The sequence below is a fragment of the Sarcophilus harrisii genome, chromosome 2, assembly GCF_902635505.1.
Source record: "Sarcophilus harrisii chromosome 2, mSarHar1.11, whole genome shotgun sequence".
NCBI lineage: Eukaryota > Metazoa > Chordata > Mammalia > Dasyuromorphia > Dasyuridae > Sarcophilus > Sarcophilus harrisii.
Genome location: NC_045427.1, coordinates 226,586,898 through 226,603,780, shown reverse-complemented (window position 1 = coordinate 226,603,780; position 16,883 = coordinate 226,586,898). Strand labels below are relative to the sequence as shown.

Genomic DNA, 16,883 nt, shown 5'->3' with positions numbered 1-16,883 from the left:
AGTTTTCCTATAGATTTTTTTTTTTACTTAAAATGTGTATGATATCTGTTTTTCAAGAAAGCCAACAGTGTGGTTGCTAGAATATTGAAAAGAAGACAGTAAGCATGAAAATTGAAGATAACATAAATTACTTCATGATGCAATAAAATCTTGTGATAAGTCACATTTATTTAAGAATTATATTTAAGGGTAGTTAGGTGGCGCAGTAGATAGAACACCAGTCCTGAAGTCAGGAGAACCTGAGTTCAAATCAGGTCTCAGACACTTAACACTTCCTACTTGTGTGACCCTGGGCAAGTCACTTAACCCCAAGTCCCTCAGCAAAAAGAAAAAGAAGTATATTTAAAAAAAAAATTTATGTTGAATTTTTAAAAACTCATAAAATGCTAAATATGTCTAGGAAATAGTTGATTTCAATAATATGCATATCCTATCCTTGTTAGCTTTTTTTTTTTTTTTTTTTTTTGGTTAGGCATAAATAGTTTTAAAAAGAGAGAAAATTTTTTTTATTTGTAATGGTATGATGATTTATTTAAGGAATCAGCAAATATACCAATTAAAACAAATAACTTCAACAAGGCTGCAGAATGCAAAAGAAATCTTCAAAATATCAAGAGCATTTTCAAAGAATAACAAAATTCAGAAAGCAATAATAGAAAGGGAAGTTCCATTCCAGGTAACCACAAAATTCATAAATAAATATTTTGAAATTATTTTGTCAAAGTACATATATAAGTTAAATTACAAAATGCTCTTTAAAGATATTTTAAATGAAATTAAATGGCAGGAGGAACCTTTAGTGCTAATGGCCTGTTGGCCATGCTAATAGTTCCAAAATAACTAGTACCAAAGTTACTTGATAATTTTACTTCTATAGCGATCAAATTATGAAAAGGATGCTTTACAGAACTCAGTAAAATTGAGGAGGGCAAGTGTTGGGGACAGGAAGATCTGAATACAGGTCTGTTTTCAGATAGCTGGACAAGTCATTTAACCTCTCTGTCTCATTTTCCTCATCTTAAATGTGAATTTAAAATGAGATGATAATTTATAAAAACATTTTGCAAACATTAAAGCACTATATAAATGATACCTAGCTATATAAAAGAATAAAAGATCTTAAATATTGCTCGTAATAATGAAAAGAGCTAAGGACAAAAGGTAATAGCACTCCCAGACCTCAGATTTTGTTATAAAGAAGCAGTCTAGCCAAAAAAAGAATCAAAAATAGCGGATCTCAAACATACCTAGAATAAAAAAGCAAGTGGTCAAATGGGAGGAAGAAGAATCAAATTTCTGATAAGTATTTGGTATCTGAGATGTAATGGACTTTATAAACCAGACAGGTGGGAACAACTCGATGGCAAAGTGGATAGAGCACCGGCCCTGAAGTCAGGAGGACCTGAGTTCAAATCTGGCCTCAGACACTTAATATTTCCTGTGTGACCCTGGGCAAGTCACTTGACTCCAATTGCCTCAGCCAAAAAAAAAAAAAAAGACAGGATTTTAAATTTGAGTCTAGAGATGATAGGGAGCCACTGGAGTTTATTGACTAGCATGGTATCATGGTCAACCTAATTTAGAAAGATCACTTTGACAGGTGAGTGAGTGATAGATTAGCATGGGGACAAATTTGAGGCAGGAAAGCCAACCAGAAAATTATTGTAATAGGCTATCAGTAAGATAGTATGTCGGTACCAGAGTGGTATCCAAAGAGGACGGAGCATTTATGGGAAGGTGTTATAAAAAGTAGAATGGATATAACTTGACATCCACAGAATGGAGAAGAGGAGGGAGAACAAGGAATCATTGATACCTGAGTTGTGAGGATGGTGTTGATTTCTACAGCAATAGAAGAGTCAAGAAGAGGGGAAGATTGGAAGAAAGAGTAATGATTAAGTTTGGGCTTGTGGAGTTTTAAGATATCTGTGTAACATTGAGTTTGAGATGTCTGAGAGGCAATTAGAGATGTGAGCCTAGAGCTCAGCAAAGAGATAAAGACTGGATGAAAAAAAATCTGAGAATCATTTTCAAAGAAATGATAATTGAATCCATTGGAGATAAGGAGAAGAAGTCTCAGAGTAGAGTCGCACTGAAAACCCAAAGTTAATAGATACAACCCGAATGGAGATCCAGCAAAAGAAATCTGAGAGGAGTACCAGGAGATAATACTCACCCAAAGAAAGAAGAAAGTCTTGGAAGAGATTTTGGTTGCCAATAACTTAAAATAATGCCTGAAAGTAAATGTTGGAGCAATGGAAATAATTAAAAGGCAAGATACAGTAGTCGTCCCTCCTAAGACAACTTGGGAAGATGTTAGAAAAAGATCTGACCTGCTGGGGTAGTGGTCTGGCCTGATTCAGGTGTAGCCAGGCCAACAAACAGTAAACCCTAGGGGTAGTTGTGTCATTGGTCTTGTACCCTGCAGTGTGTGGGGAACTGAGGGTGGCCAGCTAATCAGCAGAAGATTGTGAGATGCTGGATACTAGTCCTAGGGATATAGACACATGTCTGTGAGTGCAGTGGCAGAGGGATGAGGACCCTTCTCATGATCCTCTTGGAGAGGACCGGTTCTGGTCCTTTTTAGCAGAGGGGTTTCATCTCCAAAGCAGATGGATACAGCCAGTGGAGAATGGACGATGGTAGTGTTGGGGGACTGTGGAAAATAATAACGTTTGCAGTATGGGAGGGTTCAGGGATGGAAAGGAGTGCTTGGCATCGTTTATAAACTCAGGTGTAAGCCAGAAGAGGAATAACTATACTTGGCTATGTATCATACTTGCTAGAACAACCAAAAAGGTCAAAGACTCCCAGATAAGAGCTCTGAAAACAACAGCATGAAAAACCTGAAAACTGAGACATTATTCCCCACATCCTGGTAATAGAGCCTAACCCCGACGTGGAATTTAACATTTAAGAAAAATGTCATTTTTAAAAATGAGTAAACACCAGAGAAAGAATCTTAACATAGAAGACAATGAAGTCAAAACAGCTACTTGTAAAGTTTCAAAGAAAAATATAAAAAGAAATAAAAGCAAGAAAATGAAAAAAAAAAAAAAAAACATGTAGTATCACATTGGAAAAACTACTGATTTGAAAAACAATTAAAAGAGACGTAATATAAGAATTTTTGGACCGCTTGAAAATCATAAACATAAAAAGAATCTAAACACCAAATTTCAAGAAATCATTAGGGAAAATTGCCTTGAAGTTTTAGAACTAGAAGGTAAGAGGCGGCTAAGTGGCGCAGTGGATAGAGAACCAGCCCTCAAGTCAGGAGCACCTGAGTTCAAATCTGGTCTCAGACACGTAACATTTCCTAGCTATGTGACCCTGGGCAAGTCACTTAACACTCACCCCCAGGGAGGGGGGAATAGAAGGTAAAATGGAATTGAAAAATTTCATCAGTCACCTGAGATTGCAAAATGAAAGCTCACAGGAACATTATAGCTAAGTGTCATCCTAGGTCAAAGAAAAAATACAAACACTAGAAGGAAACAATTCAAATATTGTGAAGCTACAGTCGGAATAACACAAGATTTAACGGTTTCTGCAGTAAAGAAGCAAAAGTATATGATATCCTGAAGAGCAAAAGAGCTGAGTTTGCAACCAAGAATAATTTGCTCAGCAAAGCTATGTGTATTCCTGCAAGGGAAAAAAATTGATAATTAATAATTAACAGAATTTTCCACCATTCTTGAGGGAAAGATCAGAAATGAAGAGACAAATTGACTTGCAAGTACAAGAATTAGGAGAATAAACATGAAAGACTAATAAGGGATTGAATTAGGTTAAATCATCTACTTATCTGAGAAGTGTAACTCTTAATATTATCATTATTATGGCAATTAGAGTATACATAAGTAAAATGTTTGGGGTTGAATTAATTGTGCTGGAATGATCCAAAAAAATAAAATTGGGTAGAAAGATATAAAATGGAAAAAATTATTTCATACATAAGAGGCATTAATGGAAGAAGTTTTACACTGGAGGGGAAGATGGGATAGGTAGTAGACAACACAGGAACCTTATTGTCATCAGAAGTAGATTAAAGAGGGAATAACATGTACGTCTAGTTGGGTATAAAAGTCTTGTCTTACCAGAGAAATAAGAGGATAAAGGGATAGGATAAGGGAGAGACTCTTGGAAGGGTGTATGGATTAAGGAGGCATTGATCAGAAGTAAAATAATTTTTGAGAAGGGGAAGGGTTGAAAGAAGGATAAACAATGGGAGGAAATGGAGTGAATGTACAACTAAATAATTTTAACATGTAATGGGATGAATTGAACTATAATGAGAGATTATAATATTCCCCATTCAGAACTAGATAAATCTAAGGAAAAATAAGAAAGTGAAGCTGATGAATAGAATGTTAGATAAGCTAGATATGATAGATGTCTGGAGAGAACTGAATAGGAATAGAAAGGAATGTTCCTATTTTTAGAGGTGGTATATGGCACCTTTATAAAAATTGACTATATATTAGGGCATAAAAAGGTTATAATAAAATGCTGGGAAATTAAATACATTCTTTTTAGATCATAATGCAACAAAAATTACATTTAATAAAAGGCCATGGAAAAAATTGATTAAAAATTAATTGGAAACTAAATAACCTAATTTTAAAGAATAGGTGGGTCAGAGAAATTGTAGTAAAAGTTTTATTAAACAAGGTGTTAAGATAACCAATCAAAAATAATGGGACTTGACAAAAGCAGTATCAGAAGAGAATTTATATGTCTAAATGCTTACATTAGTAAAATAGAGAAGAGCAGATCAGTGATTGAGTATACAATTTAAAAAACTAGAGAAGGAACAAGTTAAAAATCTTCAACTAAATTCCAAATTGGAAATCCTGAAAATTAAAGTAAGATTAATAAAAATGAATAAGAAAATCATCAAATTAATAAATAAAACTAATAGATGTTTTATGAAAAAAAACATTGATTAATATGATTGAATCATGACCAAATCATTATCAAAAATAAAGGGTTAATCCATACCTAATGGAGATGAAAAATTAGGAGTTGTCTTGCCCAATTATATGCCAATAAATTTTAAAATGGAAGAATATTTACAAAAAATATAAACTGCTCAGGTTAATAGAAGAAAAAATAGGATATCAAAATGAACTTATTTTAGGAAAAGATATTGAGTAGGCCATAAATGAATTTCCTAAGAAGAAAGCATCAGGACCAGATGGATTTATAAATTAATTCTATCAGATCTTTAAAAATCACCTAACTTCTAATATTAAAATAAATTATAAATAATAGGCAAAGAAAGAGTTATACCAAATTCATTTTATGGAATAAATATTGTGCTGATAGCCAAACCAGGAAGAGCAGTAATAGAAGAAAATAATAGGCTAGTTTCAGTAATAAATATTGATGTAAAACATCATAAATAAAATGCTAGCTAGGAGACTAACATTATATCACAAAGAATATATAATATGACCAAGTTTTATTTTTATATACACATACACATACCAGGGATGTGGGATTGGTTCAATATAAGGAAAACTATTAACATAGTTAATTATATAAGTAAATCAAATGATTATAGTTGCAGAAAAAGCTTTTGACAAAATATAATACTCATCCTTATTAAAAAGAAATGAATTTTTTCCTAATGTGATAATAAGCATTTACCTACAAGAAGTATCAGCGAACATTATTTGTAATGGGGATAAGCTAGAATTCTTACAGTAAGATCAGGAGTGAAACAAGGATGCCCATCATCACCATTATCATTTAGTATTGTACTAGAAATGCTAGCAATAGCAATAAAAGAAAGTTGAAGGAATCAGAATAGATAATGAGAAAATAAAACTTATCTCTTTTTTTTTTTTTTTTTTTGGTTGATAAACTAATTTTTTTTATAACTTTTTATAGACAGGACCCATGCCAGAGTAATTTTTTACAACATTATCCCTTGCACTCAATTCTGTTCCAATTTTTCCCCTCTCTCCCTCCACCTCCTCCCCTAGATGGCAAGCAGTCCTATATATGTTGAATAGGTTGCAATATATCCTAGATACAATATATGTGTGCAGAACCAAACAGTTCTCTTATTGCACAGGGAGAATTGGATTCAGAAGGTAAAAATAACCCAGGAAGAAAAACAAAAATGCAAGCAGTTTACATTCATTTCCCAGTGTTATTTCTTTGGGTGTAGCTGCTTCTGTCCATCCTTGATCAATTGAAACTGAGTTAGGTCTCTTTGTCAAAGAAATCCACTTCCATCAGAATACATCTTCATACAGTATCGTTGTTGAAGTATAGATGTCCTGGTTCTGCTCATTTCACTTAGCATCAGTTCATGTAAGTCTCTCCAAGCCTCTCTGTATTCATCCTGCTGGTCATTTCTTACAGAACAATAATATTCCATAACATTCATATACCACAATTTACCCAACCATTCTCCAATTGATGGGCATCCATTCGTTTTCCAGTTTCTAGCCACTACAAACAGGGCTGCCACAAACATTTTGCCACATACAGGTCCCTTTCCCTTCTTTAGTATCTCCTTGGGGTATAAGCTCAGTAGCAGCACTTGCAGGGTCAAAGGGTATGCACAGTTTGATAACTTTTTGGCCATAATTCCAGATTGCTCTCCAGAATGGTTGGATTCGTTCACAACTCCACCAACAATGTCCCAGTTTTCCTGCATCCCCTCCAACAATCATCATCATTTTTTCCTGTCATCTTAGCCAATCTGACAGGTGTGTAGTGGTATCTCAGAGTTATCTTAATTTGCATTTCTCTGATCAATAGTGATTTGGAACACTCTTTCATATGAGTGGTAATAGTTTCAATTTCATCATCTGAAAATTGTCTGTTCATAGCCTTTGACCATTTATCAATTGGAGAATGGCTTGATTTCTTATAAATTAGGGTCAATTCTCTATATATTTTGGAAATGAAGCCTTTATCAGAACCTTTAACTGTGAAGAAAACTTGTCTCTTTCTTAAAGATGATAAGATAAACTTGGAAAATCTAGAGATTCAACTGAAAAAAATAGTAGAATAATTTTAGCAGAGTAGCAGGTTATAAAATAAACCCTAAGTCATCAGCATTTCAATATATTACCAACAAAGCCCTTCAGGAAGAGAGAGTTGAGATAATTTATTTAAAATAACCAAAGACAATATGTAAACTTGCCAAGATAAATCCAGGAACTATAAACATAATTATAAAACATTTTTTATACAAATAAAATCAAACTTAAATAATTGGGAAAATATTGTTCATGGCTGGGCTGAGCCAATATAATAAAAATTACAATTCTGCCTAAGTATTCTACTTTTCAATGCCAACTTTTTCATGTGCCTTCCAACATTTGTTATCTTCCCTTTCTGTCAATTTAGCCAATCTCGTAAGTGTGAGATGGCATCTCAAAGTTATTTTAACTTGCAACTTTAGTCCAAAAGCCTTTGCCCCAAACTATATTTTCTAGTATAGTTTTCTCCATCTTTTCCTTGCCCACTTTTACATTGAAGTTATTGAATGTCAGGGTACATTTTGCTTCAAGTCTACATGGTATATTGAATGGATCACAAAACTTGAAATCATGAAAACCTGACTTTGCTCAAATCCCAATTCATTCACTTTGTGATCACTGTGTAATTCATATAACTTCCCTGTGCTTCTGCATACTCCTCGGTAAAATAAGAGGCTTGGGTTCAATAGTTTCTGAGGTACTTGACAGATTTACTAATCTCTTGCTACAGATGCTAGTGTAGATACTAAAATTATTTTGTGCTGGTTTTTACTTTGTACTTATGGGCCACATCTTTATTCGAATAAAATAACTTAAGAATAACTTTGAAGATCCTATATGATTTATTGTTCTTTTTACATCAAACCCTTAACACCACAGAACTATATATATATTTTTTTTGCTAAGGCAATTGGGGTTAAGTGACTTGCCCAGGGTCACATAGCCAGGAAGTGTTAAGTGTCTGAGACTAGATTTGAACTCAGGTCCTCCTGATTTCTGGGCTAGTGTTCTATTCACTGTGCCACCACAGAACTTTCTAAATGAGATTATAATCACTTTTAGTTTTCCTACGGAACTATATGGATGAAGAATAACTGTTCCGGTGGATTAACAGTTTGGGCAACATTTAGATCCCAAACATTTTAAAAACAAGGGCTCAATTTTAACATAGTTTTGGTATACGACTAAGTCATAGAACATCACAATGTCTCCAAAGAATTGAAATTAAGATCATTTAAAGGTTAGTAAAGAAATGCTTGGTGGACAAGAACAGACTGGAAGACATTACAAAGAAATAAAGTGAAGGATGTCATTAAAGAAATGTATGAGTGAAAGGGAAATTATGACTAAAAAAAAAATTACAGAAAGGTCACATTATTATTAACTATTAGACAGTGCTCTATTGTTATCTTTGAGGGGAGCATCACTGTAAGCTCTCTTCTCTTCCCTCCCTCCATTCCCTCTCCCCTTATTCCTTATATTGGGTATCAGATACTTGATAGCTAACATAGGAAATTGAAAACCAGGAGTATCGCAGAATGCACAGATTGTATGGGTTTTATTCTGTATCATAGAATTCTTATATTATGATCATAAGTCCTTTTTTGTTTTTGAGCAATGCAGAATGTTCCCCCCATCATGACTTGTATGGTTACAATAAAAGTAAAAGTATAAAAGTAAATCTGCCAGATTCTTTTGACTCCAAAAGGAGCTAAAATGGTTGAAGTTTACTCTTTCTGGCAGTATTGGTTGTTGGCATTCTAAATATGAGATTATAAAAAATAAAAATAATACCTATGGATAGACTGAAACATGAATGATTCTTAATAGATGCCTCTTTACTGCCACCACAAAAATGAAATGGGACCTCATAAGACTGACAGCTATTTTGTATTTTTATCTGTTTCATGGTTTACACCCACAGCCAGAGAATCTGTCACCTAATAGCTATTCTTCTGATAACTAACCTTACCATACTTAAGTAAAACTAATCCTCAGCAGACCCAGTCTGTGTCACCAAGACTCACAGCCTTTCTCTCTTGGCTTATATTGGCCTTCAAAAACCTAGGTTTACCCACATAATCTAAGTATGAGGCAGAAAAATTAAATAACGTTGATACTCCTTAGGTGCAGCCAGGCAATCCAAGTCGAAGCCTATACTCAGCAGAACTGGGTTAGATTCTACTTCTAACACATTCATAGCTGTTTGATTATGAAAAAGCTACTTAAAACCTTGGCACATTAGTTTCCTTATTTATAAAATTATAATAATACTCATATAAATGTATCATGCGATTATTTTGAGTAAATTATTTTGTAAGCTTTAAAGTGTTACATAAATAATGAGTTGTTATTCTGCCTTTTTGTGTCTTTCCTAACATCTTAAGTTTTAGGTTGAAGATTTTTATCCTTTGCTAACTTTAGAATTATAGTAGATAACTTGGATAATTGTATATATCTTCTCTATTCCTTTTTTTTTTTTTTAAGTAGATTTACATATTGGAGAGGAAAACTTAGTTCTCTTCTCACTAGTGAGGTAATAATCTGAATTAAAACTGCAGCATTTTGATATGGTAATGTGTCGATATGTTTTACTTAACTTTTTTTTAATAAAGGAGAGCCTGTAGCCTGGGGCATCATTGGGAAGTGATGATATTAAAAAGTAAATAAAATTTTCTTCTTGTTAAAAAAAATTAGCTTTAAATGAATAAATCTGAAATGTGTCTAAGTTGAAAACTTACTACTAATTTATATATGTATCATTTTTAAAATGCTGATTTGTGCTTAAGTTTTTGCCTTTTTTGATAGTTTAACTGTAAAGTCACCAAGAATTGAATAACTTAAACTTTTGCTATCAGGAACAGCTTATATTCATGGAATGCAGCATGCGACAGGAAACTTTATTATTATTATGGATGCTGATCTCTCACATCATGTAAGTGTTTTTTTCTTTGAAAATTTGTTTATATTAGCTTTAGAAGTTTGACTTCATTTTACTTACTGGTTTTTTTTTTTCCCCTAAATTATAGCCAAAATTCATTCCAGAGTTCATTAGGTAGGTTTTATTTCTAACATTTGGGGAAATTATAATAAATTATTAAAATTTAAGTATAACTTTAACTTCCCCATCAGTTTTATACCAGTTTCAAATATTTAATATTTTTGTATTGTGAAAGAAACAGCTTTTATAAATTGTTACCTAATGTATATTTCTTGTAGGAAGCAAAAAGAAGGTAATTTTGACATTGTTTCTGGAACTCGCTACAAAGGAAATGGAGGTGTCTATGGCTGGGATTTGAAGAGAAAAATTATCAGGTAGATAGTTTTAGTAATCTGTAAAGTATTTTTATTTTTTTTTTATTTTTTTAGTTGAATCTTCTATTTTAAAAAGCAAAAAAGTATTTACACTTTTCCATCCATGCATGGAACTTACCCAGAATTTAACTTTCCATTGAGGTATCTATATCACACTTTATAGAATAATTTTTCCTATTATAAAAAAACCATAAAAATAATATTTAACGTGTATTGGACTACCTGCCATCTAGAGGAGAGGGAGTGGGGGAAAGGAGGGGGAAATTTGGAACAGAAGGTTTTGCAAGTGTCAGTGTTGAAAAAATTACCCATGCATATGTTTTGTAAATAAAAAGATGTAATCATTTAAAAAATAAAATTATAAAATAACATAAATAATATAATATTAATTGATGTGAGGACTTTTTAGCTAGGGAAAATTCAGTGCAAAATTTTTGAATGGAACATTTAACCAAACTCTAAAAATTTAAGATATTATAATGTACCCTAAATTATATCATAGTTTTTAGTCTTAAATTGGTTTCTTAAATATGCATAAGATATTTTAAATTTCATCAGTGACTACTTAAACTCCACTAACTTTTTTATGGATCTGGGTTATAGTCCTAACTCTGTTAATAACTTCTATGATGCTGGTTTTGTTAACCACTAATGGACACAGTTGAACCAGACCTCTATAATTTCACTGACAGAATTAATGCTGCGGCCATTATATTCAATTACTTTTGATTCAGAAGTTTTGCTTTTGTTCTATTACAAGCTAGCTAATAAGTTGCTTTTGAATCTAATCTATTTAATTTATTGGGCAAATAAGCCTAAATGTTTGATTCTGTAATAGTTTTTAAGTATATCCAAAGAAAATTTTTTTTCTTTCTTTTAAAACTACTTACTTTAAATATATCACTAATTATTTGCCTGGATTCTGGATTTCAGATATTTAAAAAAATGTTTTTATTCTGACATGTCTTAAAATTTTCTATCACTTTACTACAATTAGTTGCCTTTCATATCTCTATAAGCTTCTGAGCATAAATTGATGTTTGCTTACTATTAGATGACTTGAAAGGCAGCCACTGAGGAATGGATTAAAACCTACTTAAGTTCCACTTTTATACTCAGCCTGGCACTTTAACCCTAGAGATCATTTAAAGACTTAAAAGTTACTGAGACTTTTTTGAGTTATTTTGGTTCCTCTTTCTGAAATTGGATTTATCCTGGAAATCAAAAGTCTGATCTCTATCTATTGAATTCTTTGTAGCCTAAGGAAAATAACTTTCCCTAGGAAAAGGGAAAACTAGTTTCCCAAAGCCTGGGGGGGAAAAACAAGCAACTTTGTATTGGTTTTCAAAACACTTTCTATTGGTCCTGGTACATTTTTGAAATGCTAATGAACTATTCATAGCTTTTAACTTGGAATTCAATTCTATTTAGCTGTGATAAAAGTGCATCCCTTCCAAATGTATTAGCCTGCAACACAAAAAAACCACTCCCAATTTTCCAAAAAGCATGCAAATGAATGATTTGTCCTGGTTAGAACTAGGCCTTTAGAAGTAAATTTTTAAAAGGGCAGGTTTTTTTTTTTCTTAAATACTTTGAATACTAGTTCAAATTAACAAATTTGTTTTTTAGGCTTGGGCCCTGGGGAAATAGAAAGTCCTTGTCCTCAGTTTGCTTACTATCTAGTGGGAGTTGGGGAATCTGAGTACCATTTTCTTGTTTGTATTCATCTCTATTGCTCTTTAACTTAACTGACAAAGGTCCCTTTTGTTAAGCATTTGGGCAGACCCTGTCCTACCTTTCTAATTCAGCTGGATTCTTCTACTATGTTACTTTTTAAATGCACTACTAGGATGCTAGAGGACAGGCAAGTAATATGGATTGCCAAGCCTGGAATCAGGAAGACTCATTTTCAGTTCAATTCTGACTTCAGAAATTTTTTAGCCGTGTAATCCTGGGCAAGTCACCTATCCTCATGTGTCCCTGCTCTTCATCAACAACATGAGTTGGAGAAGAAAACTACAAATTACTCTAATATCTTTGCCAAGAAAGCCCCAAACTGGGTCACGAAGGGTGGGCACAACTGAAAAACTGCTCAATATCTAGTAAACACTTAATACTAGTTTGTTGATTTTTATGACTATGTATACAGAACTGAAGCTATCTGTTGTCTCCCTCACTCTGGACAAGTGATGAACCTGCCTTTTTACATTCCTTCTTAGCAATCATTCACAATATTAGATTATACAATAGAAAGTTAAAGCATGCTAGTAAAGCAAATTACCTCATTTCTCCTTGTTTAATAATTATTAATCCTCTAGAAAAAGAATGTAAGCATACATTAATAGAATTGTTTTAAAATAAGTTTTAATTTAGATGTCTGATGGGAGGGAAGAAAATTTTTTTTTTGAAAGAAAAACTTGAATTTCTGTTTTTAAAAATGGACAATATCACATCTTTTACTGACCAGAAAATTTTTTTATGAGGCAAATATCCCCATCTTGAATTTTTTTTAACCATTAAAGAGTCTTTAAGTAAGGTAGTAGATAATTTATGTTTAATATGAAAGCATAAATTTATTTGTTACAGTTAATGTCACTCAGATATTAATCAGTATGTATGATTGATATTTCCATATCTTAAATTTTGTTGTGACAACTTCTTTTCAATTTTAAAATAAAAATTTTGGATATTTTATTTGGCAGCAGAGTAGCCAACTTCTTAACTCAAATTTTGCTGAGGCCAGGAGTTTCTGACTTAACTGGAAGTTTCAGGTACAGTATACTCCTAAGTTTTATTATTGTATAATATTAATTTATTATATTATACTTAATCTTTGATATATTACATTTAAGTATGAAATATATTTGATACCTTAATAATCATAACTATATCATTACATGGAAAACACTCATGTTTTCCAACAATTTATATTGCCTTCCTCTCTTATCCAAATCCATTAGATTTTTTATATTACTAATGTTATTAGATCCTGGAGTTCATGTCTGTTTCTCAGAAATGCTTGGAAAATATACCTAAATAAAGATATATTCTACAAGAATGCTATATAAGATGTTAAAGCATCCCTCTAGAAGTACTTCATAGGTAGATGAACAAGGTACAAGATTAAACATCTTGTGATCCTTAACATTTCAATTAACTGCATGGAATGAATGTATTTCCATTAAGGATAGCATAACCATAAGCTACATCTTAGTTAAATTTGTCAATTTAAACCTATATGTCAAAATATTCCCTAAAAAAGCATGTTGAGTTTATTTTGAATATTGAGCTTTGTTGTTCTCTTATTTGTAATTTTAAGAACAATTCTAAATGGACCTAAATGCCTTCTGATCTTTTTTCTTTTTATTTTCTGATCTGCTACAAAGGTCGTAGACTTAGGAATGGAAGGGACCTTAAAGGGCATTTGGCCTGGCCCTTCTCATTTAATAAATGAGGAAACTGCATCCTACAGAAGTGTTACATGACTTCTCAGTAGAAAGTCTTTTCCTTCATTGAAAATCTGTTGCCTCTCTTGAAAGATGATGCTGAGTCTCACTGGGTAATTAATTCTTGGCTGTGATTTTATTGTAGAAGCTGCCAGACCTGGGTAATCCTAACTGTTGCTCCTTGATATTTGAATTGTTTTTGTCTGGCACCTTGCAGTATTTTTTCCTTGAGATTATAGTTCTGGAGTTTTTCAGTTGTTCCTTGGGGTTTTCCTTGTGGGATCTCTTTCTGAAGGTGATGAATGGATTCTTTCAATAAGTATTTCCCCCTCTGTTTCTAGAATATTGGGGCAATTTTCCTTGATGTTCTCTTGAAGAATGCTTTCCAGGCTCTTTTTTTGGTCATGGCCTTCAGGTAGATTAATAACTTTTAAATTGTCTCTTCTAGATCTACTTTCTAGGTTGGCTGTTTTTCTAATAGTTCACATTTTCTTCCATTTGACTGATTCTTCATGTCTCATAGAGTCATTTAGCCTTCATTTGTTTCGTTCTAGTTTTTAATGTGTGATTTTCTTCAGTTAGCTTTTGTATCTCTATTTGGTCAATTCTACTTTTGAAGGTGTTGTTTTCTTGAGTGGATTTTTTTGCATTTGGCCAATTGTATTTTTTAAGGAATTGCCTTTCTTTTCTAAACTATTGATTCTGTTTTGCATACCTCTTACTTTTCTTATTTTTTTCTTCTACCTCTCTTTATTTTCCTTTTGAAAGTCTTTTATGAGCACTTCTAAGAAGTTGGATTTGAGAGCAATTCATATCATTCTTTTGAGATTTCCTCTATGGACGTTTTGTCTTCATTTGAGTTGGTGTCTTGGTCTTCCTTGTCACCATAGTATCTTTCTGTGGTCAAGGTTTGTTCTTTTCTATTTCTTGCTCATTTTCTTTCCTTTTCTTTTGGTATTCTGGAGTAAAGGGCGCACTGCCCCAAGGTTCCTATGCAGCTCTAAGTCTTGGTTTTGAGCACAGAGGCCCCTTGTGATGTAGAGGGGGAGCTTTGCCTGCTCTGTTCAGGAACCTGGTTTCCCAGAGTTTGCCTTCTGAGCTGGGACTGGAAGCTGCCTTCCACCCTACCCCCATCTCCCCCTCTACTGAGCCAGGACTGATGGTCTTAGCCGCTGATTTGCTATGATTAAAACACTGGCTTTCCTAGATAGATTCTGTCTGAGCTGACTTGAGCTGAATACCCATTTTACCCCAGTGAGACTGACCTTTCCTGAAGTTTTTCCAGTTTATCTTGAGTTGTAGAGTGGTTTCATTCCTGGTTTGGTTTCTGGAGGTTTTCAAGGGAAACTGGGAGAACTTGAGCAGCTTCCTGATTTCATTCCACCATTTTGGCTCCACTCCAGGAAGTTTGCTAAGTGACTTCTTTACGATCATACTACTAATAAATAACAGCTGGCATTTGAACCCATATCTCTGATTTCAAATCCATATTATCACTTATACCTTACTATTTTTATAAACTATTTGATGTAATTGTGCCAAGTGACTAAGGGAATCACACTGCTATGTTTGTCATCCCTAAAACTTAAAAAAAAAAAATGCTGATTCATTTTACTCCAAGACTAAGTTCTTTTTCCTCGTTTACTTTAGTTTCATTGGCTACTATAGATTTTAGGATAGTTTTTAATGCAGTTATGTTCTTTTTAAAGAAAACCTTGAGTTTTAAAAGCTCCAACTCGTAATTTGTTTATAAGATTACTACAGGCTAATTCTCCTAATTTCTACGTTCTTATTGGCCAAAACCTTTTCAGTTAAGAAATTTGAAGCTAAAATGCTATATACCATTGCCAATTGAAAATCATGTAAAATCAATCACAGTTCAGAAGGGTTTTATTTTAATCTAAGGTAATAGAAAAACAGAATGGTTTTATTGACAAGATTTTGATTTATGTATGAGCTATATTGTTTTCATCAATTTTATTTGAATGTGTCTGATAGGTCCAGTCATATCTTTCATACATAATTTTCAAAAAGAGAAAACAATTCTGGGAGTCATTATGGTTAACCCAGTTTTTTATTGCTATATGAGCAAATTCAGTTCAAAAATGGATATTAGAGGTCATGTCTTTAAGAGCTAAGTAGTGACTTGAGTAGAAAGACAGACCCCAAGGAATATATTTCTGCTTTATGCTTAGGAATAGCCAAATAGGTAAAGGATATGGTACTCCTAAGGTCTTATTTTATGTGTGTGTGTTTAGAATATTTCTATACTGTTTTGCATTGGGTTTTTGCGGAATCAAATGTCTGGTAAATTCTAAGTAAGCAATTAGCTAGTGCTTGGATAAATGAATGAAATAGCAAATAGCATGCCTAATTTTAAAGATGGTCAATGAACGTGTGGTGATATGAAGATAATATCCAATTCACAGTTCCTAAGGATTATTTGATATTCACTACTTAATTTTTAAAGAATCAAACTCAAAATTCCTTTATCAAGAAAAAGATTTGTGGGTTGAGGAGTTGGCACTAAGACTGAATAAATCCCCATATTTCTCCTTGCTTAGCAAAGCCATGCCTATTAGGAACTCCCAGTGTGAAAAACTGAAGAACTAGAAATATCTTAATACAATTTCAGAAGTGGGTAAAAAGGCTCAAAACAATGAACGCTGATTTCCAAATCTAACCCTTAGGCATTGTGGATTGAGGCAGTAAAAAACAAAAGGAAGGAAATTGACAGTTTTTGTTGAATGTCAAAGGGATTTTTCTACAAAAACCTCTTAAGTGGACCCACTCCCTACCCCCCCTTTTAAAAACTGTAACTTTGGAAATATAATTTGACCTCCTTGGGCTTCAGTTTTCTCATCTTTAAAACAAGGGATTTGAACTAGTTGAATTCTCAAGTCCCTATGAAAGAATAAGAACCCACCCTATCTTTTCCCTTTCCTTTAAAACAAGTCCAGGATTTTTGTGAATTGGGAAGTTTTAGTACCCTTTTATTTTAATACTAGAGGTCTGCTTTTTATACTAATGTTACTGGTTTTCTTTGCCTCAGGCTTGTACTTCATTTTGAAGATGTAGATTGACATTTTTCTATCCTTTATGAATGTCCCCATCT

At 33.0% G+C, this 16,883-nt stretch overlaps 1 protein-coding gene across 2 annotated transcripts in view; it reads left to right on the top strand.

Annotated features, from left to right (window-relative positions):
• Positions 1–16,883, top strand: part of DPM1 (dolichyl-phosphate mannosyltransferase subunit 1, catalytic) — a 30,558-nt gene that overhangs the window by 10,578 nt on the left and 3,097 nt on the right. The window contains exons 4-7 of one of the 2 annotated variants that reach the window (XM_012539697.3): positions 9,866–9,942; positions 10,037–10,062; positions 10,227–10,322; positions 13,028–13,093. In XM_012539697.3, the coding sequence (XP_012395151.1) occupies positions 9,866–9,942; positions 10,037–10,062; positions 10,227–10,322; positions 13,028–13,093 (265 nt within the window). Of the gene's footprint in view, positions 1–9,865; positions 9,943–10,036; positions 10,063–10,226; positions 10,323–13,024; positions 13,094–16,883 lie in introns of both variants that reach the window. The other variant, XM_003757685.4, reaches the window with a different exon arrangement.